General features: G+C 47.0%; 2 protein-coding genes across 6 annotated transcripts in view; one reads left to right on the forward strand and one right to left on the reverse strand.

The window, feature by feature from the left end:
• LOC122545851 (uncharacterized) overlaps positions 1-7,067 on the forward strand; it is a 29,353-nt gene extending 22,286 nt beyond the window's left edge. For 3 of the 5 annotated variants that reach the window (XM_087981527.1, XM_087981528.1, XM_087981529.1), the window contains 2 exons: positions 236-402; positions 6,230-7,067. In XM_087981527.1, coding sequence (XP_087837653.1) covers positions 236-402; positions 6,230-6,367 — 305 coding nt within the window. In that variant the 3' untranslated portion in view covers positions 6,368-7,067. Of the gene's footprint in view, positions 1-235; positions 403-3,447 lie in introns of all 5 variants that reach the window. The other 2 variants (XR_015753891.1, XM_087981530.1) reach the window with 2 other exon arrangements.
• Positions 7,068-9,037: 1,970 nt separating this feature from the next.
• On the reverse strand, positions 9,038-25,644 carry LOC148138432 (uncharacterized). The gene is made up of 2 exons (XM_087981713.1): positions 24,679-25,644; positions 9,038-9,217 (listed from the first exon to the last, which is right to left on the reverse strand). The coding sequence occupies exons 1-2, from the start codon at positions 25,642-25,644 to the stop codon at positions 9,038-9,040; spliced, it is 1,146 nt and encodes a 381-aa protein (XP_087837839.1).
• Positions 25,645-25,822: the final 178 nt, after the last annotated feature.

Genomic DNA, 25,822 nt, shown 5'->3' on the forward strand with positions numbered 1-25,822 from the left:
ATATTTTAAGGTGAAATTATTGAAATTTAGCAGTATGTGAGGTGATCAGAGGAGGCATTACCAGGTAAAATGAAGATAAATATGGTCCATCTTGAAGAATAGGAACAAGCAGATTGTCCAGCTTTGAAGACTGTACTTCGTAATGTGGTTTACCCAAATATTTAATTACTCAGTATAAGGAATTAAAGCCACTGATTGAAAGTTGATAATGTATTATATTTATTTGTGTTCACAGATCCAACCTCCACAGTCACTGGGTTCTTAACCAAGTATAGGAATGACCAGCTGTTCCAGCTGATGACATTTTATGGGGACAGACTTGAACAGGCGATTGAAGAAGGGGTGGATGGAGTCAGCTCATTGTTAACATGTGAGAGGATTTTCAGTGGAAAAGAACATTTGGTAAGTGCGAGGGACACAAAATGGGTTATAAATATATGTAAATCATAGCATTTATTGAATGTCAGCAAAAGAAATGTTGGAAGAAGAAAAAGACTGAAGCATGCTGTTCCAGTATCCTGACAGCATCACACCGCAATAATATTGGCGTTATTAATGAATCACAGCCCGTTCATCCACAACAAGCCCAGACATGAAATAAGGAAAACACCAGTAGTTCAGAGCTTTCAGAAAGAGATATGGAAACAGACCCGTCGGTACAATTCTTCCATGCTGACCTGATATCCTAAATTAATCCATTTCCATTGGCCAGCATTTAGTCCATATCCCTCTAATCCCTTCCTCTTCATATCCATTGCCTATTAAATGTTGCAATTGTCCCAGCCTCCATCATTTCCTCTGGCAGCTCATGGCATACACCATCCTCTGCGTGAAAAATAATGCCCGTTAGGTCTCTTCTACACTTTCCCATTTCACCTTAAACCTATATCCTCTAGTTTTGCATTCCCCCACTGCAGGAAAAAGACCATGGCTTTTCACCCTGTCCACTCCCCTCATGATTTTATAAACTTCTATAAGGTCACGCCTCAGCTTCCGACGTTCAGGGAAAATAGCCCCAGCCTATTCCACCTCTCACTATAGTTCAAATACTCCAACCCTGGCAAAATCCTTGTAAATCTTTTCTGAAACCTTTCAAGTTTAACATTTTGCTTATAGTGGGGAGACCAGAATTAAACACAGTATTCCAGAAGTGGTCAAACCAATGTTCTTTACAGACGCAACTAGATATTATGGTTTCTTTACATAATAGATTGACCCATAAATGTAAATGTACAAACAGCTTCTTCACTACCCTGTCTAGCTGCGACTCCACTTTCATGGAAATAATGACCTGCACTCCAACGTCTCTTTGTTCGGCAAAAATCCCCAGGAGCTTACTATTAAATGTATATGTCCTGTCCTGTTATGCCTTTCAAAAATTCAACACTTCACATTCATCTAAATTAAATTCCGCCTGCCAGTACTCAGCCCATTGGCCCATCTGATCAAGGCCCCGTTGAAATTCCTCGCTGTCCACTAGACCTCCAAATTTGGTATCATTTGCAATCCACTTAATTATACATTCTATGTTCACATCCAAACCATTTACATCGATGACAAAAATCAGTGGACCGAGCACTTAACCTTGCATCACATCACTGGTCACAGGACTGGAGTGTGAGAGGGAGGTAGAACGTGAGGTGGTAAAATGAAGGTAAAAGTGAGACCAAACTAAGGGCAAGGGGTGCATTGCGGGGGAGTGGGGTAGAGCAGTGCAGAAGGGAGATTGACAGGTCAAAAATGATGAATGTTGCCCCGTATGTCACTTTTATATCTTTCCCCTCTCACCCTAAAACTATGCCTTAAGTTTTGGACTCTGCGACCCCAGGGAAAAGACTTTGCCTATTTACTCTATCCATGCCCCTCATAATTTTGTAAACCTCTATAAGGTCACCCCTCAGCCTCCGACACTCCAGGGAAAACAGGCACAGCCTGTTAAGCCTATCCCTATAGCTCAAATCCTGGCAAAATGCTTGTAAGTTGTTTCTGATAACTTTCAAGTTTCAGAACATCTTTCCGAAAGGAAGGAGACCAGAATTGCATGCAATATTCCAACAGTGGCCTAACCAATATCCTGTACAGCCACAACATGAACTCCCAACTCCTGTACTCAATACTCCGACCAATAAACGAAAGCATACCAAACGCCGCCTTCACTATCTTATCTACCTGCGAATGATGTTCAAGGAGCTATGAACCAGCACTCCAAGGTCCCTGTGTTCAACAACACTCCATAGCATCTTACCATTAAGTGTATAAGTCCTGCTAAGATTTGCTTTCCAAAATTGCAGCACCTCGCATTTATCTGAATTAAACTCCATCTGCCACTTCTCGGTCCATTAGCCCATCTGATCAAGATCCTGTTGTGGTCTGAGGTAACCCTCTTCGCTGTCTACTACATCTCCAATTTTGGTGTCATCTGCAAACATACTAACTGTACCTCTTATGCTTGCATCCAAATTATTTATTTAAATGACAAAAAGTCGAGGACCTACCACTAATCCATGTGGCACTCCATTGGTCACAGGCCGCCAGTCTGAAAAATAACCGTCCATCACCACCCTCTGTCTTCTACCTTTGAGCCAGTTCTGTTTCCAAATGGCTAGTTCTCCCTGTATCACTTTGAGACCTAACCTTGCTAATCAGTCTCCCACAGGTAACCTTGTCGAATGCCTTACTGAAGACTATATAGATCACAACCTCCACTCCCCCTCATCAATCCTCTTTGTTACTGTCTTATTTCCCAAGAGTAGGTCAAGGTTTGCACCTTCTCTAGTAGTGTACATTCACATACTGAATCAGAAATTGTCTTGTACACACTTAACAAATTCCTCTCCATCTAAACCCGTAATACTATGGCAGTCCCAGTCTATATTTGTAAAGTTACATTCCCGTATTGCATTTGATAAGCTTCTCCATGGTAGGCTGATTCATAAAGTCAGGAAAGATGGGAATCAGGGCGATTTGGCTATCTGGGTTCAGAATTGGCTGGCTGACAGAAGGCAGAGAGTGAATATAGATGCAATGTATTCTGCTTGGCGGTCACTGATGTGTGGGATCCCGCAGGGCTCTGTTCTTGGACCTCTGCTCTTTGTAGATTTTATAAATGAGTTGGTTGAGGAGGAGTAAATTTGCATGTCACAAAAAGGTTTAAAGTTCCATTGATAGCATCGATGGCTATTGCAGGCTGCAGCGCGATATAGATGGGATGCAGAGCTGGGCTGAGAAATGGCAGATGGAAATCAGCCTAGATAAAGGCGAAGTAATGTACTTTGGAAGGTCGAACTCGAATGTTGAATATATGATTAAATACGGGATTCTTGGCAGTGTGGAGGAACAGAGGGATTTTGGTGTTCAAGTACATATATCCCTCAAAGTTGCCACCCAGGTGGATCGGGTTATTAAGAAAGCATATGGTTGACTAAGCTTGGACCTTTCTCTTTGCAGAGAAGAAGGAAGAGAAGTGACCTGATCGAGGTTTACAAGATAAAGCGAGATAGAGTCACTAGCCAGAGATTTTTCCCCAGTGCAGGATTAACTGGCACGAGGGGGTCATAGTTTTAAAAGATTAGGCAGAGGGAAAGTCAGAGGAAGTTTCTTTATGGAGAGAGTTGTGAATGCATGGAATGCATTGTCAGCGGTGGTGGTGGAAACAGAGCCTTTAGAGACATTTATGCGACTGCTGGACGTGCACATGGAAAGCAGTGAATTGAGGGTTTCAGTTATTTTATTTTACACTTAGATTAATCCTCGTCACCATATCGTGGGCCAAACTGCCTGTTATATGCTGTGCTTTTCTATGTTCTATGAGTTGGTATACTTGAGAAGATGTAATTATTCGACACAGAATGTGAGCAGAACAGAGAAACTGGTTTCGGGCTTATGCCCAAAACGTCGATTCTCCTGTTCCCTGGATGCTGCCTGACCTGCTGCGCTGTTCCAGCAACACATTTCAGCTTTGTTAGTAAAGGCACAAAACACGTCGAAGTGTTCTTTGTAATGACTAACTGAGGATCTGTTCAATCACTGAGCCCCTCATAGCTTGTTTTGAAAAGTGAACAATTCCTTGTCTAATTTACGAAATGTCGAAATGTTGCTTGTACATTGAGTCAACAAAAAAATGCAAATTTCAAATTGGGAAATGTGACTTGTTGATTGCATTCTCTGCCTTCTCTCACAAATAGTTTTTCAATGTGTCTGTTAATATTTCATGAATAAAGTGCATTGTGCTAAACAATACAGACGGTTCAATACTAGAATTCCTGAATACAACTGTTCCGATCAATTTATGATAAAATATACAACAGAGAAAATAGAAAAGTACAGCAGAGAACAGGCTTTTTGGCCCACGATGTTGTGCCGAGGTTTAATCCTAATGTCAAATATAATAAATTAACCTACGCACCCCTCAACTCACTGCTATCCATGTGCATGTCCAGCAATCGGTTAAATGTCTGCAATGACTCTGCTTCCACCACCGTAGCTGGCAAGGCATTCCATGCATTCACAACTCTCTGCGTAAAGGACCTACCTCTGACGATTCCTTTATACCTTCCTCCTAACATCTTCAAAATACGACTCCTCGTACCAGTCAATCCTGCCCTGGGGAAAAGTCTCTGGCTATTGACTCTATCTATTCCACTCATCATCTTGTATGCCTCGATCAGGTCTCCTCTCTTCCTACGTCTCTCCCGAGATAACAGTCCGAGCTTATTCAACCTTTCTTCATAAGGCAAGCCCTCCAGTCCAGGTAGCACCCTGGTAAATCTTCTTTGCACCCTCTCTAAAACCTCTGTATCGTTGCTATAGTAGGGCGACTACAACTGGACACAATTTTCCAAGTGTGGTCTCACGAGGTACTTGTAGAGCTGCAGCAAAACCTCACGTCTCTTAACCTCCATCCCCCGTTAATGAAATACAAAACATTATATGCTTTCTTAACAACCCTATCCACTTGGAAGGCAACTTTGAGGGATATATGTACCTGCACACCCTCTGTTCCTCCACACTGCCAAGGATCCTGTCGTTAATCCTATATTCCACATTCGTGTTTGATCTTCCAAAATGCATCACTTCGTATTTATCCAGGTTGAATTCCATCTACCATTTCTCAGCCCAGCTCTGCCTCCTGTTTATGTCGCTCTGCAGTAGCCCTCGATACTATTGATGACCCGTCCAATATTTGTCTCATCTGCAGATTTACTAACCCACCCGTCAACAGCCTCATCCAAGTTATTTATAAAAACTGCAAAGAACAGAGGCCCAAAACAGAGCCCTGCAGGACCCCACTCAATGCTGACCACAGTTCACACAGGTCTTTTTGAATGCTCTGCCATCTCCGCTGTTTGTCAGTCGATCTTCTGATCCCAACTCACAAATGCCTTTCTTCCACTGATCCTACTTTCAGGGATTTTTTTGGTCTGTTTTTTTTTTAATGGACTATTCACTAAAGTGCCATCGTAGTTTTCTTTTAATAAATAGCTGGTGCTTTCTGTGAGAGCTGAAAGTTGTTACCTCTTCAGATGGCAGTTGGCTATCTCCAATTTTCAATCATATTTAATATCCTCGAAGACCTATTAATTTATTTGTAATTGGAATGGTTCAACATAGTCAAAACCATCAGATAAAACTTTTATTTGGTTTTGGTGTCTCGGGCCTGGTTTAAATTAATTGGATAATATTCAACCTGGTTGCCTTAACATCAAAATAAGCCTAAGGTTTCCATTCACACAGCCAAATGATTCACGTTTCATTTTCAGAACTGTCTATAATCTTCAGCTGCTTAGTCACATTTTTCTGTGTAAATCTTTAAGCTTAGAAAAGCACTTTACCTCTTAAAGGGACTACGCACTGTTTCTTCCAATCATTTTTTATAAAGAAATTCTCGCTTCCGCTTATCCATTTCATGAGTACTCTACACAACATCATAATAGATAGAAAATGCAATATTAGCGTTCATTTAAAATTGCTCGAATGCAGGAGTAGAAACACACTGCTGCGGCTGTATAAAGCTCTGTTCACAATGTGTTTGGAATGTTGTGAGCAGTTTTGTGCCCCATGTCGAAGGATGTCTGTGCTGACGTTGGAGATGGTGTGGATAAAGTTTATAAGAATACCTCATTCACCTGCTCCCCATATTAAACTCTGCCACTGTTCCCATATCTCGTTCAGCATTTTGAGGTTTGATGTGTCGATGTGAGTATGCATATTGCCATCATGTGTTTACCAGAAATACACAGTACCCCAGCTGTATCGTTACCAAAGTCCTGGAAAGCTCCAACATGCCCTGCTGCACTACGAGTCATATAGGTACGAATCCTGTTTGTCTTCTGAACTACTCTGCCAAAATGTAATGCTACTTTCATGAATCTGTGGACAAGTATCCCAATAACCCACTGTTCCTCCGAGATTCGTAATGCTCTGTTTTTACCTGAATATTCCCTTGTCGTATTTAAATAGTTTGACACAACTCTATGACTCCAAGACTTATCTCCATCAGTCTGTCAAGTTATCATTTTCACGTGTCTCTCCTTACCCCCATCTTTCCGTATTTTATTTCATGTCACCGTGTCTGCTTGCGTCCTTCTTTACTGTCACATTATCACGCTGTAAACATTTCTCACAGACACATACCACATCTTGCTGTCCCGAAGTCTCTCTATCTCCAACACACCTCCCCAACCTTCCACAGACTCGATCACTCTCTCTCAATCCGTCGTTTTTGCAGGTTGTCTAGTTCCCCCACGTACTTCCCGCCCATTTTCCCCACATTTCCCTTCTACATCACACCCACAGACCCTTCCACAAACTCTCTACCACTTCCTCATTCTTCTCTTCATTCTCTCGCATTTTCACAAACCCTATTGTTCTCTCACATATGAAGGACTGCATGTGATGCCCATTGCGTTCAGACAGATCAATAATTGACCATAAGTTCATATGTCCTGTTTCCTGATAATATTGAAATGTGGTCCCGAGAGGGTACAAAATGATCAATGAATGTGCAGCAAATTCTTTGTGTTTCCAATGTTTTACCTTCTCATCAAATAAATGTTCCTTGTGTGAAATTTATATTTGAAGCTTTTTTTATTATTAAATCCTTTCGTCTGAACTACTGAGCAAAGTTAAATATTGACACAAAAACAGAAGGTGTTGGAAAAGCTCAGCAGGTCTGGCAGCACCAGTGAAGAGAAATTAGGGTCAACGTTTCGGGTCCGGTGCCCCTTCCTCGGAACTGATGGTAGCTCAGAAAATGTTGGTTTATGTGAAGAAGACATGATGGGGGTGGTGGTAAGGAGTAAATGATAGGTGGGGATAGAGCCCAAAAAGAGAGAAGAACAGTCGGACAAACAAAGGAGTGGATACTGATCTGGCTGAGAGAGTGAACCGCTGTTAATGGAGACTGTTAATGGCTAACAGTAGGTCGTGTGTAATGGCAGACTGTGTGATAGTAAGGTCTAATATGTGGGATAGGGCTTAGGACATGGGGCAGTTGTAATCTCCGGATTGCTGCTGGTGACACGGGCTAGTGAGCCGAGGAACAAAGAGCGAGTACAGCTGAACATGTGGCTGCAGGGCTGGTGATGGAGGGAGAGCGTCAGGTCTGTGGGTCATTGGGATACCTTGTGGGGAAGGTGTGACCAGTGCAAGGAAGAGGGTTACGCCTGAACTGGAGGGAATACCGATATTCGGGATTGGAGGTTTGCTAGAGCTCTTTGAGAGGGTTTAACTAGTTTGGCAGGATGATGGGAACCAGAGCTACGGATCAGAGGATGGGGTAGTTGGTGAACATGCAGATGCAATGTGCAGAGAGCCTGGGAGGAGGGATAGGTAGTTGATTTAGGCAAGGTTTCAGTCAGTGTGGGTTAAAGTGTGTCCATTTTAATACAAGAAGTGCCAGGAATAAGAGAGGTGAACTTACAGTATGGATCAGTACTTGGAGATACTATGTTGTGGACATTATGGAGACTTGGATATCACAGAGGCAGGAATGGTTGTTGTATATTCTGGGGTTCAGATGTTTCAAAAGGAATAGCGAGAGAAGTAAAAGTGGTGGGGGATTGCCATTGCTAACTAGGGATTGTATCACAGCTACAGAAAAGGAGGTCGTCGAGGAAGTTTTGTCTACAGTGTCATTATGAGTGGAAATCAGAAACAGGAAAGGTGCAGTCACTTTTTTCGGGAGTCTTCTACACTCCCCAATAGCAACAGAGACAGGGAGGATCAGATGTGGAGGTAGATTTCGGAAAGTTGCGGAAGTAAAACGTTGTTGTCATGGGTGACTTCAACTTCCATAATATTGAGTGGAATCTCATTAGTGCAAATTGTTTTGATGGAGAAGACATTGTCAGGTATGTCCAAGAAGGATACTTGACTCAATAGGTCGATGGGCCGACTAGAGGGGAGGCCATATTGGATTTGGTGTTTGACAATGAACCAGGTCAGATGTCAGATCTCCTAGTAGGAGACCACTTCGGTGATAGTGATCACAACTCCCTGAGCTTTACTGTAGTTTTGGAGAGGAATAGGAGCCAATGGTATGGGAAAGTATTTAGTTGGGGAGGGGGGATTACAGTGCTATTGGACAGGAACTGAGGTGCTTAAATTGGGAATAAATATTCTCAGGGAAATGTATAACAGGAATATTGAGATTGTTTTGGAAGCACTTGCTGATAGTACTGGATATGTCTATCCCACTAAGGCAAGGAAGGGATAGTCGGGTGAAGGAAACTTGGGTGACAAGTCATATGGAACATCCAGTCCAGAGGAAGAAGGAAGCTAACTTAAGGTTGAGGAAGCAAGTATGAGACAAGGCTGTAGATGGTTTCCAGGAAGAAATTGAAGAATGGACTCAGGAGAACGAGAAGGGGGCATGAGAAAGCATTGGCGGGTAAGGTTAAGGAAAACCCTAAGGCGTTCTACACTTATGTGAGGAACAAGGGGGCGGCCAGAGTAAGGGTAGGGCCGATAAGGGATAGAGGAGGGTATTTGTGCTGGAGTCGGAGGAGGTATGGAACGACGTGATGAACACTTTGCTTCAGTATTCACGAGTGGGAAGGACCTTGTCGGGTGTGAGGCCAGCGTAAAACTGGCTGATAGGCTCGAGCAGGTTGATGTTTAGAAGGAGGATAATTAGTTTGGCAGGGTGATGGGAACCAGTGCTACAGAGCAGAGGATGGGATAGCTGGTGAACAGGCAGCTGCAGCGTATAGATAGCCTGTGAGGAGGGATAGGCAGTTGATAGGGCAGTTACTGGAAACTTTGAAAAACGTGAGGACAGATAAGTCCCCTGGTCAACTGGATATGCCCAGTAACAACGGGAAACAAGGAAAGAGATTGCTGCACCTTTGGTGATGATCTTTGCATCATCACCGTCCACTGGAGTAGTACTAGGTGATTGGAGGGTGGCAAATATTACTCCCTTGTTCAGGAAAGGGAATAAGGGTAACCTTGGGAATGATAGAACTGTCAGTGTTACATCAGTGCTGGGCTAATTATTGCAGTGGATTTTGAGAGACAGGATTTATGATTATTTGGAAAAACACAGCTTGATTTGAGATAGTCAGCATGGCTTTGTGGTGGGCAGGTCATGCCTTATTAATTTTTTTGAGGATGTGACAAAACACATGGATGAAGCAATAGCAGTGGATATGCTGCATTTGGATTTTAGCAAGGCGTTTGATTAGATTCCACATGTCAGGCTCATTCAGAAGGTAAGGAAGCACGGGATCCAGTGAAACCTGTCTGTCTGGACATAGAATTGGTTGGCCTGTAGAAGACCGAGGGTGATGGTAGATGGAAAGTATTCAGCTTGGGGCTCAGTGACCAGTGGTGTTCCACGGGGATCTGTTCTGGGACCTCTGCTCTTCATGATCTTTCTAAATTACTTGCATGAGGAAGAAGAAGTTTGAGTTAGCAACTCTGCCAATGAAACGATGGTTGGTGGAGTGGTTGATAGTGTGTACGGTTGTGGTAGGTTGCAATGGGAGACTGACAAGTTGCAGAGCTGGACTGAGAAGTGACAGATGGAGGTCAACCTGGAAAAGTGTGAAGTGATTCATTTTGGAAGGTAGAAATTAAATGCAGATTACAGTATTAAATACAGGATTCTTGGCAGTTTAGAGGAACAGAGGGATCTTAGCATTTATAGCCATACACACTTCAAAGTTGCCTCCTATATTGATAGGTGTTTTAAGAACACATATGGTGTGTTGGCTTTCATTGGCAGGGGGATTGAGTTTAAAAAGCGCGATGATATGCTGCAGCTCCACAAAGCCCTGGTGAAACCACACTTGGGATAGTGTGTTCAGTTTTGGTCGCCTCATTATAGGAAGGATGTGGAAGCTTCAGAGAGGGGGCAGAGGAGCTTTACCAGGATGCTGCCTGGACTGGAGAGTATGTATTATGAAGAAAGGCTGAGGGAGGTTGGGCTTTTCTCAATGGAGCGAAAAGGAATGAGAGATGAATTAATAGCGGTATATAAGATGATGAGAGGCATAGATATAGTGGATAGCCAGAATTTTTTCCCAGGTTGCAAATGGCTATCACGAGGGGGCATAATTTTAGGTGATTGGAGGAAGGTTTGGGGAGATGTTAGAGGTTGGTTCTTTTCACAGAGTTGTTGCATGGAATGCAATGCCAGAGTGGTCGTAGAGTCAGATGCACCAGGGACATTTTAGCGACTCTTGGATGGGCACATGGATGGCAGTAAAATGAAAGGTATGTAGGTTAGTCTGATCTTAGAGGAGGATAAATTGTCAGCACAACATCAATGGACAAAGGGCCTGCGCTGGGCTGCACTGTTCTATGTTCTGAGATGGAGTGGGTTATGTAGAGCCGTTCACAGGGATATAGTGTCAATATGAACTTAACATCTGCTGCCTTTGGCGATGTGAAATGAAGTTAGAATACAAAGAGCAGGAAACCTGTGGAACTTGGTGACCATCTGGTGATGAGAAAGGTCACTGGTTTTTCAAAATATTTTGCAGAAGGATGCCTTTGTTTGTTTACATCGAGCCATCGGCTCTGAAGTAATGGGCTGAACTATCACAGTAATTGTGGAAAAAGCTGAGTTCTTGTTGAAAACAGACCCAGTGAAAGACTGGTTAATGTGGATTATCTATCAAGGGAATGTATGCCTGAGAGAAGTGAAAAAAGTGTGCAAAGAGCAGAAAAAGACGAGGGAGAGAAAGACACAATGACAGACTGCAAGAGACAAACATAAGGAGAGAGGGAGAGAATCAGAGACAGACAAAGTGAGTGAGAGATGTACAGAGAGGCTGTCATAGAGCGTGTGTGAGAGAGGGACAAAGAAAAAAAACACAGAGGCCGCCAGGGTCAGAGACGTAAAGGGAGAGACAAAGAAAACTGGACGGACATAGAGAGGCAGACAATAACGGGGAGGGAGGGAAGAAACAGACGCACGCACATACACACACACACACACACACACACACACACACACACACACACACACACAGAGTGATGGTAGATAGATAGTGAGAGACGCACAGAGTGACGGAGGATACATAGTGAGACAGATACACCGAGTGAGTGGATGGATAGATAGTGAGAGAGAAGCTCAGAAGGAGAACTGGATAGATATTGAGAGACGCACAGAGTGGTGGGGGGGGGACGCATAGTGAGAGACGCATAGAGTGAGGAGGGATCGATGGAGAGAGACGCACAAAGTGAAAGCACGGATAGAGAATGAGAGATACCCATAGGGAGGGAATAGATACATAGTGAGAGACTGACAGAGTGAGGGGGATAGATAGTAAGAGAGACGCACAGAAGGAGAAGTGGATAGATAGTGAGAGACGAACAGTGTGAGGGGGATAGATTGTGAGAAATGCACTGTGTGAGGGGGGCTATTTAGAGATGCACCGAGTGAGGAGGATTAAGAGTGAGACGCACGGAGAGAGGGTGGAATAGATAGTGAGAGATGCACAGAGTCAGGGGGATAGATTGTGCAAAGTAAACAGTGTGAGGGTGGATAGATGGAGAGAGCCACACAAAGTGAAGAGGATAGATAGTGAGAGACACACAGAGTGAGGGGGCATAGTCAGTGAGAGACCATGAGGGGGCATATTTAGTGAGAGATTCACAGATTTAGGGGAATGGATAGTGAGAGATACACAGTGAGGGATGATATATTGTGAGAGATGCACAGAGTGAGGGGGAATTGATAGTGAGACACGCACATGGAGAGGGGGAAAGATTGTGCGAGATACACAGTGTGAGGGGGATAGATTGTGGGAGATGCACTGTGTGAGGGGTGCTAGTTAGAGATGCACAGAGTGAGGGGGATAGATAGTGAGAGACGTACAGAGTGAGGATAATAGATAGTGAGAGACGCACAGAATGAGGGGGTGGATAGATAGTGGGAGATGCATAGAGTGAGGGGTTGGATAGATAGTGGGAGATGCATAGAGTGAGGGGTTGGATAGATAGTGGGAGATGCACAGAGTGAGGGGGATAGATAGTGAGAGATGCACAGAGAGAGTGTATAGATGGAGATAGACGAACAGAGAGGGGAAGAAAAGATAGAGACGCATAGAATGAGGGGGATAGATAGTGAGAGACTCACAGAGTGAAGGGGATAGATAGTGGGAGAGGCACAGAGAGAAGAGGTGGATAGGTAGTGAGAGACGCATTGAGTGTGGGGAAATAGATCGTGAGAGATGCACAGAGTGTGGGGCATAGATAGTGATAAACGCGGTTTGTAAGGGGACGAGATAGAGATGCATAGAGTGAGGCGACATAGATAGTGAGAGACGCGCAGAGGGAGGGGGCAGATAGTGAGAGACACACAGAGTATGGGGGATTGATTGTGAGAGACGCTCAGAGTGAGTGGGGATATTTAGTGAGAATCGCAGCAGTAATTGGGGATAGATAGAGAGATGCACAGCTTGAAGGGGATAGTTAGTGAGAGACGCACAGAGTGAAAGGATGGTTAGAAAGTGTGAGAAGGACAGAATGAGGGGCGATAGATTCTGAGAGACACACAGAGTGAGGGGGCATAGTTAGCGAGAGATGCATATTTGGGGGGAATTGATAGAGAGAGACGCACAGAGTGAGGGAGTAAGATTGTGCGAGATACACAGTGTGAGGGGGGATAGATTTTGAGAAATGCACAGTCAAGGTGATAGATAGTGAAAGATGCACCGAGGGAGGAGGTGGATAGACAGTGGGCAATGCATAGAGTTTTGTGGGGGATAGATTGTGAGAGACGCACAGGTCGATGGGAATAGATAGGGAGAGATACACAGAGAGAGAGTGGATAGATGGATATAGATGCAGAGAGAGAGTGGATGAAAATATCGTGAGAGACGCATAGAGTGAGGGAGTTAGATTATGTGATATACACAGTGTGAGAAGAGATAGAAAGTGCGAGAATCACAGCGTGTGGGATGATAGATTGTGGGGATAGATAGGGAGAGACACACAGTGTGAGTGGGCATAATTAGAGCGAAATGCAGAGCTGGGGAATTGATAGTGCGAGTCGCACAGAGTGAGAGAGTTAGATTGTGTGAGATACGCAGTGTGAGGGGGGATAGATTGTGAGATATGCACGCAGTGAAGGGGAGAGTTTGTGAGAGATGCACCGAGTGAGGGGGTGGGTAGATAGTGGTAGATAGAGTGAGGTGTTTGATAGATAGTGAGAGACACATAGAGAGGGCATAGTTAGTGAGAAACACAGATTTGCTGGGAATAGATAGTGAGAGACCCACATAGTGAGGGTAATTAATAGTTAGACACGCACCGAATAAGGGGTAGATAGAAGGTGAGAGACACATAGAGTGAATGGGAGAGACAGTGAGAAATGCACATCGTGAGGGGGCATAGTTAGTGAGAGACTCACAGATTATAGCAGAATAGATAGTGAGAGATGCACAAAGTGAGGGATGATATATTGTGAGAGACGCATAGAGTGAGGAGTGATTGATAGTGAGGCACGCACAGAGTGAGGGGATGGATAGTGAGAGACGCTCAGCGTGAGGGGCATATTTAGTGAGAGACTCTCAGAGTGAAGGGGAATAGATAGTGAGAGATGAGCAGAGTGTGGGGGATAGATTGTGAGAAATGCAGAGAGTGATTGGGGAAAGATGGAGAGAGATGCACAATGTGAAGAGGTAGATAGTGAGAAACGCACAGAGTGAGCGAGAGGATATAAAGTGAGAGAAGCACAGAGGGAGGGGGACAGATAGTGAAAGACACTTAGAGTGAGGGGGCATAGTTAGTGAGAGATGCAGGGGTGGGGGAATAGATAGTGTGAGATGCACAGATTGAGGGGCATTGGGTGTGCGAGAGGCAGTTTGTGGGGGGATAGATAGTGGGAGTTGCACTGTGTGAGGGAGATAGATAGTGAGATACGCAAAGAGTGAGGGATGATATATTGTGAGAGGCACACAGAGTGAGGGGGATTGATAGTGAGACACGCACAGTTCGTAAGAGATGCAGAGTTGGGGGGAATAGACAGTGAGAGACGCACAGAGTGAAGGGATTAATTGTGTGAGATACACAGTGTGCGGGGGGATAGATTGTGAGAAAGGCATCGAGTGAAGGGGTTGGTGCAAAGTTTGAGAAGGACAGAATGTGGGGGAATATATACTGAAAACTGATGGGTCATAGTTAGTTTCAGACGTAGAGTTGGGGGGAATAGATAGTGAGAAATGCACAAAGTGAGGGGGATAGATTGTCGAGATGCACAGTGTGAGAGGGATAGATTGTGAGAGATGCACAGTGTGAAGGTGGCAAGTCAGAGACGCACAGAGTGGGGGGATTGATAGTGAGAGACGTTCAGAGTGAGGGGCTGGATAGAAAGTGAGAGACACACAGAGTGAGGGGGATAGATAGTGAGAGACGCACAGCGTGATGGGCATAGTTAGTGAGAAATGCAAAAGTGAGGGGGATAGACACTGAGAGATGCACAGAGTCAGGGGGGATGGATAGTGAAAGATGTACAGAATGAGGGGGAGGATACAAAGTGAGAGACACACAGAGTGTGGGGGATCGATTGTTCGAGACGCATAGTGTGAGAGGGGATAGATAGAGATGCGCAGAGTGATGGGGATAGATAGTGAGAGACGCACAGCGTGAGGAGGCACAGTTAGTGAGAGACGCAAGAGTGAGGTGGGATAGACAGTGAGAGATGCACAGAATGTTGGGATAGATTGGGCAAGACGCCCAGTGTGAGGTGGGATAGACAGAGATGCGCAGAGTGAGTGGGCTAGATCGTGAGAGACACACAGAGTGAGAGGTAATAAACAGTGAGAGATGCACAGAATGAGAGGGGTTAAACAGTGAGCGACGCATAGTGTGGGGGAACAGACAGTGAGAGACAGTGTGAGGGGGACAAATAGAGATGCACAGAGTGAGGGGGTAGACAGTGAGTGACGCACAGAGTGAGAGGGGACAGATAGAGACACACAGAGTGAGGAGGGATAGATAGTGAGATACACAGTGTGAGAGGGGGTCGATTGTGAGAGATACACAGTGTGGGAGAGGCTAGATAGAGATGCATAGAGTGAGAGGGGTTAGATAGTGAGAGATGCAAAGAGTGAGGGGGATAGATAGTGAGAGACGCACAGAGTGAGGTTGTGAATGGATAGTGCGAGACACATAGAGTGAGCGGTTGTACAGATACTAAGAGACGCATAGAGTGTGGGGAAATAGATAGTGATGGGGACACAGTGTGAGGGGGACAGAGTTAGTGATAGATTCGAGAGTGAGGGGGGTAGATACTGATCGATGCACAGAGTGTGGGGAATATACTATGCGAGACAGAAAGAGTGGGGGGTGTTTATAATGAGAGAGGAACAGAGTGTGGGGGTATAGATAGTGAGAGACACACAGAGTGAGGGGGATAGATTGTGCAAGACACACTTTGTGAGGGGCAATAGATTGTGAGAGATGCAGTGCGTGAGGGGTCGAGTTTGAGATGCACAGAGTGAGGGGGTGAATACGTAGTGGGAGACGCAAAGTGTGGGGGTGTGGATAGGTGATGAGAGACGCATAGACTGTTGGGGAATTTATAGTGAGAGATGCACAGATTGTGGGGGATAGATTGTGAGAGACTCACAGTGTGAAGGGGGCGAGATAAGATGCACAGAATGAGAGGGATATATGGTGAGAGACACACAGGATGAGGGAGATAGATAGTGAGGGACGCAGAGTGTGAGGAGGGAATTGATAGTGAGAGACACACAAAGTGAGGGGGATGGATAGATTGTGGGAGACTCAGAGAATGATTGGGTGGATAGATAGTGAGAGACGCATAGAGTGTGGGTAATAGATAGTGAGAGATGCGCAGTGTGTGGTGCATACATAATGAGAGACGCACTGGGTGAGGGAGATAGATGGTGAGACTCACACAGCGTGAGGGGGGGATAGATTGTGAGAGACGCACAGAATGAGGGGGGTAGATGATGAGAGACGCACAGAATGAGGGAGTGGATAGCAAGTGAGAGACACAGCATCGGGGGAATAGATTGTGAGAGACGAGAAGAGTGAGGGGAATAGATAGTGAGAGACGCATAGAGGGTGAGGGAATTAATAGTGAGAGATGCACACAGTGAGGGGAATAGATTGTGAGAGAGACACAAAGTGTGAAGGGGCGAGATAAGCTGCACAGAATGATGGGAATACATAGTGAGAGTTGCACAGGGGGAGGGAGATAGATAGTGAGAGATGAACAGCGTGAGTGGGGAATTGATAGTGAGAGACGCACAGAGTGAAGTGGGATATATAGTGAGAGACGCACAGAGAGCGGGGGATGGATTGTGCAAGATACACAGTGTGAGAGGGGATAGATTGTGAGAGGTGCACTGTGTGAGGGGTGCTAATTAGAGATGCACAGAATGAGGGGGATAGATAGTGAGAGATGCACAGATTGAAGGGGATGGCTAGTGAGAGACGAACCGAGTGAGGGGGTGAATAGATAGTAGGAGATGCAAAGAGTGAGGAGGTTGATAAATCGTGAGAGACGCATAGAGTGTGGGTGAATAGATTGTGAGAGCACAAAGTGAGGGGTATAGGTAGTGAGAGACGCACAGAATGAGTGGGATAGATAGTGAAAGATGGACAGAGTGAGGGGCGATTGATAATGAGAGACCCACAGAGTGAGGGGGATAGATAGCGAGAGACGCACAAAGTGAGGGGGATTGATAGTGAGAGACGCACAGCGTGAGGGGGCATAGTTAGTGAGCAACGCACAGCGTGAAGTGGAATTTATAGTGAGTAATGCACATGGTGAGGGGGAATAGTTAGTGAGAAACGCAGACAGTGATCGGCAATATATGGAGAGAGACACACAAGGTGAAGGGGATAGGTAGTGAGAGACACAAAGAGTGAGGGGATGGATAGAAAGTGGAGAAGCACAGAATGAGGGGGATAGATATTGAGAGACACACAGAGTGAGGGGCATTGTTAGTGAGAGATGCAGAGTTGGGGCGAATACATAGCGAGAGGCACACAAAGTGAAGGGGTAGATTGCGTGAGATACACAGATTTAAGGGGAATAGATTGTGAGAGATGCACTGTGTGAGGGGCGTTAATTACAGATGCACAGAGTGAGGTGGTACAGGTAGTGAGAAAAGCACAGAGTGAGGCGGATAGATAGTGAAAGAGGCAACAATTGGGGAGTGGATAGATAATGAGAGACACATAGAGTGAGGGGTGGATAGATAGTGGGAGACCTTTAGAGTGAGTGAGTGGATAGATAGTGAGAGCCGCACAGAGTGAGGGAGGATTTATAGTGAGAGACACAGTGTGCGGGGGTATAGATAGTGAGAGACGCACAGAGTGAGAGGAGACAGATAGTGAGTAACGCACAGATTGTGGGGGAGAGATTGTGCGGGAGGGACAGTGTGAGGGGGATAGATTGTGAGAGATGCACGATGTGATGGGGCGAGTTAGAGGTGCACAGAGTGAGGGGGTGGGTAGATAGTGGCAGACACAATGTGTGAGGTTATGGATAAGTAGTAAGAGATGCATACAGTGTTGGGGAGTTGATAGTGAGAGATGCACAGAAAGTGTGGGATAGATTGTGAGAGACGCACAGTGTGAAGGGACAAGACAAGATGCACAGAATGAGGGGGGATACATAGTGAGAGACGCACAGGGTGAGGTGATAGATAGTGAGAGACGCACAGCATGAGGGGGGAATTGATCATGAGACACGGGCAGAGTGAGGGGTTGCATTGATAGTGGGAGACTCTGAGAGTGAGGGGGTGGATAGATAGAGAAGCATAGAGTGTGGGGGAATAGATAGTGAGAAATGCACAGAGTGTGTGGGATACATACTTAGAGATGCACAGGGTGAGGGGGATTGGTAGTGAGGCACGCACAGCTTGGGGGGGATTGATAGTGAGAGAAGCACAGCGTGAGGGGGATACATATTGAGAGACGCTGATAGTGATAGTGAGAGACTCAGAGAGGCGCATAGAGTGTGGGGGAATTGATAGAGAGAGATGCACAGAGTATGGCGAAATTTATAGTGAATGATGCACAGGGTGAAGGGGAATAGTTGGTGAGGAATGCAGAGAGTGATCGGCTATAGATGGAGAGAGACGCACAAAGTGAAAGGGATGGATAGAGAGAGGGGGTGGCTAGAAAGTGGGAGAAGGACAGAATGAGGGGGATAGATATTGAGACAAACACAGAGTGAGGGGCATTGTTAGTGAGAGACGCAGTGTTGGGGCAAGAACATAGTGAGAGGCACACAGAGTGAGAGAGATTGATTGCGTGAGATACACAGTTTGAAGGGGGAGAGATTGTGAGAGATGCCCTCTGTGCGAAGGGATAATTAGTGATGCACAGAGTGAGGTGGTATAGGTCGTGAGAAATGCACAGCGTGAGGTGAATAGATAGTAAAAGAGGCACCAATTGGGGGTGGATAGGTAGTGACAGACACATAGAGTGAATGGGGTGGATATATAGTGGGAGATGCATAGAGTGAGTGGGTGGACAGATAGTGAGCGATGCACAGTGTGGGGCAATAAATAGTGAGAAACATAAAGTTTGAGGAGGGCCAGATAGTGAAAGATGCACAGAATGAGGGGGATTGCTAATGAGGGACGCACAGAGTGAGGAGGATAGTTAGTGAGAAACGCAGAGAGTGATCGGCGATCGATGGAGACAGACACACAAAGTGAAGGGGATAGATAGTGAGAGACGCATAGAGTGAGGTTGCGGATAGATAGTGAGAGACGCACAGAGTGGTGGGGAGGATAGATAATGTGAAACGTGTAGATTGAGGTGGTTGATTGCTAGTGAGAGACACAGAGTGAGGGGTAATAGATAGTGAGAGACATACAGTGTGAGGGGGATAGACAGTGAGCGATGCACAGGCTGAAGGGGGCAAGATAAGATGCACAGAATGAGGGGGATACATAGTGAGAGACGCACAGGGTGAGAAGGAATTGATAGTGAGAGACTCACAGAGTGATGGGATAGTTAGTGAGAGATGCACAGAGAGAAGGCTTAGTTCGTGAGAAATGCACATATTCTGGGGCATAGATTTTGACAAACGAGCAGAGTGAGGGGGGATAGTTAGTGAGATAAGCAAAGTGTGATTAATGATACATGGAGAGCGACGAGCAAAGTGAAGGGGATTGATAGTGAGAGGCGCACAAAGTGAGGAGGGACAGAAAGTGAGAGAAGCACAGAATGAGGGGGTGTAGATAGTGAGAGACAGATATAGTGAGGGGGCATAGTTAGTGAGACACACAGATTTTGGGGGGAATACACAGTGGAAGACGCACAGAGTGTGGGTGATAGATTGGGCAAGATACACAGCCTGAGAGGGGATAGATTGTGAGAGGTGCACTGTGTGAGGGGTGCTAATTAGAGATGCCCAGAATGAGGGGGATAGATAGTGAGAGATGCACAGAGTGAAGGGGAGAGATAGTGAGAGACTCACCAAGTGAGGGGGTGAGTAGATAGTGAGAGCTGCATAGAGTGGGGGGTGGATAGATCGTGAGAGACGGAGAGAGTGAGGGGTATAGGTAGTGAGAGACGCAAAGAGTGAAGGGGGATAGATAATGACAGATGCACAGAGTGAGTGGGGATTGATAATGACAGATGCACAGAGTGAGTGGGGATTGATAATGAGAGATGCACAGAGTGAGGGGGGATAGATAGTGAGAGTTGCACAGAGTAAGGGGATATAAAGTGAGAGATGCACAAAGTGAGGTGGATTGACAGTGATGGACGCACAGCGTGAAGGGGCATAGTTTGTGAGAGACGCACAGAGGTGGAATTTATAGTGAGTGATGCACAGGGTGAAGGAGGATATTTAGTGAGAAACGCAGAGAGTGATCGGGGATAGATGGAGAGATATGCACAAAGTCAAGAGGATCGTGAGAGACGCAAAGAGTGAGGGGGTGGATAGAAAGTATGAGAAGGACAGAATGAGGGGGATGGATAGTGAGAGACACAGAGTGAGGGGACATAATGAAAAACGCATATTTGGGCGGAATAGATACTGAGAGATGCACAGAGTGAGGGAGTTAGATTGAGGATATACACAGTGTGAGGTGGGATAGATTTTGAGAAAAGCACGGAGTGATGGGGATAAATTGTGAGAGACACACCGAGTGAAGGGTGGATAGATAGTGGGAGACGCATAGAGTGAGGGGGTTGATTGATAGTGAGAGACACATGGAATGTAGCGGGATACATAGCAAGAGACGCACAAAGTGAAGGGTATAGATCATGGGAGACGCATAGCGTGAGGGTGGATAGATAGTGAGAGACACAAGGAGTTTGGGGGATTGATAATGAGAGACACACAGAGTCGGGGGATAGGTAGTTAGAGATACAAAGAGTGAGGGGGATAGATAACGAGAGACACACAAAGTGAAGGGGATAGTTAGTGTGAAACGCACAGAGTGAGTTTGTGGATAGATAGTGAGAGACGAACAGAGTCATGGGGTGGATAGATAATGGGAGACGCATAGATTGAGGGGCTTGATTGATAGTGATAGACGCATAGAATGAGAGGTAATAGATAGGTAGAGAAATACAGTGTGAGGGGCGATAGATAGTGAGAGATGCACAGAGTGTGGGGGATAGATTGTGAGACATGCACTGGCTGAAGCAGGCCAGATAAGATGCACAGAATGAGGGGGATACATAATGAGAGACGCACAGGGTGAGGGAGATAGATAGTGAGAGATACACAGCGTGAGGGGGAATTGATAGTAAGAGACGCACAGAGTGAGGTGGGATACATCATGAGAGACGCTAAGAGTGATGGGATAGATAGTGAGAAACGCACAGCGTGAGGGGGCATAGTTAGTGAGAAACGCACAGATTCTGGGCCATAGATTTTGAGGGACGAGCAGAGTGAGGGGGGATAGCGAATGAGAAAAGCAAAGAAGGATTGGTGATAGATGGAGAATGACGCGCAAAGTGAAGGGGATTGATCGTGAGAGGCGCACAAAGTGAGGGGGTGGACAGAAAGTGAGAGAAGCACAGAATGAGGAGGATAGATAGAGAGAGACACACAGAGTGAGGGGGCATAGTTAGTGAGACACGCAGATTTGGGGGGAATAGACAGTGAGAGACGCACAGAGTACGGGGGATAGATTGTGCAAGATAAACAGCGTGAGAGGTGATAGATTGTGAGAGATGCACTGTGTGAGGGGTGCTAATTAGAGACGCCCAGAATGAGGGGGGAATATATAGTGAGAGATGCACATAGTGAAAGGAATAGATAGTGAGAGACTCACTGAGTGAGGGGGTGAGTAGATAGTGAGAGACATATAGAGTGTTTGGGGGGTTGGATCGATTGTGAGAGACGCATAGAGTGTGGGGGAATAGATAGTGAGAGACGCACAAAGTGAGGGGAATAGGTAGTGATGGATGCAAAGAGTGAGTGGTGATAGATAATGAGCGATGCACTGAGTGAGGGGGGATTGATAATGAGAGATGCACAGAGTGAAGGGGGATAGTTAGTGAGAGATGCACTGAGTAAGGGGATATAAAGTGAGAGATGCACAAAGTGAGGCAGATTGACAGTGAGAGACGCGCAGCGTGAGGGGGCATAGTTAGTGAGAGACGTACAGAGTGAGGTGGAATTTATAATGAGTGATGCACAGGGTGAAGTGGAATAGTTCGTGACGAACGCAGAGAGTGATCGGCGATAGATGGAGAGAGACGCACAAAGTGAAGGGGATAGAAGTGAGAAGTGAGGACTGCAGATGCTGGAGATCAGAGCTTTAAAAATGTGTTGCTGGAAAAGCGCAGCAGGTCAGGCAGCATCCAAAGAGAACGAGAATCGACGTTTCGGGCATAAGTCCTTCTTCAGGAATGAGGAGGGTGTGCCAAGCAGGCTAAGATAAAAGGTAGGGAGGAGGGACTTGGGGGAGGGGCGTTGGGAATGCGATAGGTGGAAGGAGGTTAAGGTGAGGGTGATAGGCCGGGGAAGGGGGTGGGGGCGGAAAGGTCGGGAAGAAGATTGCAGGTCAAGAAGGCGGTGCTGAGTCTGAGGGCTGGGACTGAGAAAAGGTGGGTGGAGGGGAAATGAGGAAGCTGGAGAAATCCGCATTAATCCCCTGTGGCTGGAGGGTTCCTAGGCGGAAGATGAGTCACTCTTCTTCCAGGCATCGTGTTGCCATGGTCTGGCTATGGAGGAGGCCAAGGATCTGCATGTCCTTGGCGGAGTGGGAGGGGGAGTTAAAGTGTTCAGCCACGGGGCAGTTGGATTGGTGCGGGTGTCCCAGAGGTGTTCTCTGAAACGTTCCGCAAGTAGGCCACCTGTCTCCCCAATGTAGAGGAGGCCACATCGGGTGCAGCGGATGCAATAAATGATGTGTGTGTGGAGGTGCAGGTGAATTTCTGATGGATATTGATGGATCCCTTAGGGCCTTGGAGGGAAGTGAGGGGGGAGGTGTGGGCACAAGTTTTGCATTTTTTGCGGTTGCAGGGGAAGGTGCCGGGAGTGGAGGTTGGGTTGGTGGTGGGTGTGGATCTGACAAGGGAGTCGCGGAGGGAGTGGTCTTTCTGGAATGCTGATAGGGGTGGGGAGGGAAATATATTCTTGATGGTGGGATCCGTTTGGAGGTGGCGGAAATGATAAAGGATGATCCAATGTATCTGGAGGTTGGTGGGGTGGTAGGTGAGGACTAGTGGGGTTCTGTCCTGGTGGCGATTAGAGGGGCGGAGTTCAAGGGCAGAGGAGCGAGAAGTGGAGGAGATGCGGTGGAGAGCATCGTCATCCACGTCTGAGGGGAAATTGAGGTCTTTGAAGAAGGAGGCCATCTGGGTTGTTCGGTATTGGAATTGGTCATCCTGGGAGCAGATGCGGCGAAGGCGAAGGAATTGGGAATATGGGATGGCGATTTACAGGGGGCAGGATGGGAAGAGGTGTAATCTAGGTAGCTGTGGGAGTCAGTCGGGTTATAGTATACGTCGCGATTGAGATGGAGAGGTCTAGGAAGGGGAGGGAGGAGTCTGAGACGGTCCAGGTACACTTGAGATCGGGGTGGAAGATGTTAGTAAAGTGGGTGAACTGTTCAACCTCCTCGTGAGAGCATGAGGTAGCGCTGATACAGTCATCAATGTAGCAGAGGAAAAGGTGGGGGGTGGTGCCAGTGTAGCTGCGGAAAATGGACTGTTCCACATATCCAACGAAGAGGCAGGCATAGCTAGGGCCCATGCGGGTGCCCATGGCTACTCCTTTGGTTTGGAGGAAGTGGGAGGATTGGAAGGAGAAGTTGTTCAGAGTGACGACCAGTTCAGTCAGTCGAAGGAGAGTGTCAGTGGAAGGATACTGGTTGGTTTGGTGGGAAAGGAAGAAGCGGAGGGCTTTGAGGCCTTCGTGATGGGGGATGGAGGTGTATAGGGACTGGATGTCCATGGTGAAGATAAGGCATTGGGGGCCGGGGAAACGAAAATCGTGGAGGGCGTGGATGGTGTCCCGAACATAGGTGGGGGGTTCTTGGACTAAGGGGGACAGGACCGTGTCAAGGTATGCAGAAATGAGTTTGATGGGGCAGGAGCAGGCTGAGACAATGGGTCTGCCGGAGCAGTCAGGTTTGTGGATTTTGGGTAGGAGGTAGAAACGGGCGGTGTGGGTTGTGGGACTATGAAGTTGGAGGCAGTGGATGGGAGAGCCCCTGAGGTGATGAGGTTATGGATGGTCTGGGAGATGATGGTTTGGTGGTGGGAGGTGGGGTCATGGTCAAGGGGGCAGTAGGAGGAGGTGTCCACGAGCTGGCGTTTAGCCTCAGCAATATAGAGATCGGTGCGCCAAACTACCACCACGCCTACCTTGTCTGCCGGTTTGATGGTGAAGTTGGGGTTGGAGCGGAGGGAGTGGAGGGCTGCTCGTTCCGAGGTTGGAGTGGGTGAGAGGGGTGGAGAGGTTGAGGCGATCAATGTCACGGCGGCAGTTGACTATGAAGAGATCGAGGGCGGGTAAGAGGCCAGCACAGGGTGTCCAGGTGGATGGGCTGTATTGGAGGCGGGAGAAGGGGTCATCAGAGGGTGGGCGGGAATCCTGGTTGGAGAAATCGGCATGGAGGTGAAGGCGGTGGAAGAATTGTTCGACGTCTCGCCGTGTGTTGAATTCGTTAATCCGGGACCGTAGGGGGATGAAGGTGAAGCCTCTGCTGAGGACTGATCTTTCATCCACAGAGAGGGGTAGGTCTGGAGAGATGGTGAAAATACGGCAGGGCTGGGAGCTAGGATCTGGTTTGGGGCTAGAGCTGGGAGTGGGTGCGGGGTTAGGCGCGGGGGCGGACATCGGCGAGGGGGTGGAGAATGGCGTGGGGACGGAGACACATTCGGCGTGGCCGGTGTGTCGGCGAGTGACGTCACTGGGGGGGCGGAAGTAGATGCTGCGACGGCAACTCCAGGGGCGGAAGTGGCGAATGCAGAAACGGTATTCCCGGTGGCTGTGGACCCTGCGGAGGCTGCGAATCTGTCGGCGCTGGTCTTCTTGGCGATCGTGGAGGCGGTTGTCTGGGCGGCGATCGCGGAGGCTGTGTGGGCGGAAGTGACGTCATGGTTCGCGGCGGTGGTTGCTACCGCGGCCGAGTGGTGAAATGCGCCCGAGCGCTTCCGGAAGCCGATGCAAGTTTCTGGAACGGTTGAGGAATCCGGAGTGTGGGGGTAAGTATGTGAAAGTTTATCCGGAGTGTGGGGGTAAGTACATGAAAGTTTTTGGTACTTACTGTCTTTAATTTCCGATATGGCTAGGAAGAACTGTTTGTTTAGTGTATGGATTCTTCTGTGGATGAAGAAGAGTAGAGGTCCTTTACAGGTCTGAGAGAGTGTTGTCCTGAGCTGGAGCAGGGCTGACTGTAGGGAATGTAGGTAGCGGCACATGGCTGCAAGCGTGGAGCGGAGGATCCGGAGGGAGGTCTGTTGCTGGAGACTTCGGATTTGTTGTAGGTACTGGTTGTCCTGGTTGGGTCCAAATTTTGTTGGTCTGAACGTAGTCTGGAGTCCATGTGGGGTCAGTCGGTTCTGTAGACAGGTGCTGAGGAAGGACATGTGGCTGTGGTAGCGAGTCTGTTTGTGGACGTGGCTGAAGAGCTTCAGGGCAGAGGAGATGACCTGGGGGGTGCAGTGAGAGAGGGAATCACTGAGATCCTTGTAGAGGGAGGAGGAGAGCTTCTTCAAGGAAGGCATCCTTGCAAGAGAATTCGCAGCAGGTTAAAATCAACTAGGAGAAAGTGAGGACTGCAGATGCTGGAGATCAGAGCTTAAAAATGAGTTGCTGGAAAAGCGCAGCAGGTCAGGCAGCATCCAAGGAGAAGGAGAACCGACGTTTTGGGCATAAGCCCTTCTTCAAGAATGAGGAGCGTGT

Source organism: Chiloscyllium plagiosum, unplaced genomic scaffold (genome assembly GCF_037043375.1).
Source record: "Chiloscyllium plagiosum isolate Xiang-an unplaced genomic scaffold, Cpla_swu_hap1 HiC_scaffold_40, whole genome shotgun sequence".
In the NCBI taxonomy this organism is placed as follows: Eukaryota; Metazoa; Chordata; class Chondrichthyes; order Orectolobiformes; family Hemiscylliidae; genus Chiloscyllium; species Chiloscyllium plagiosum.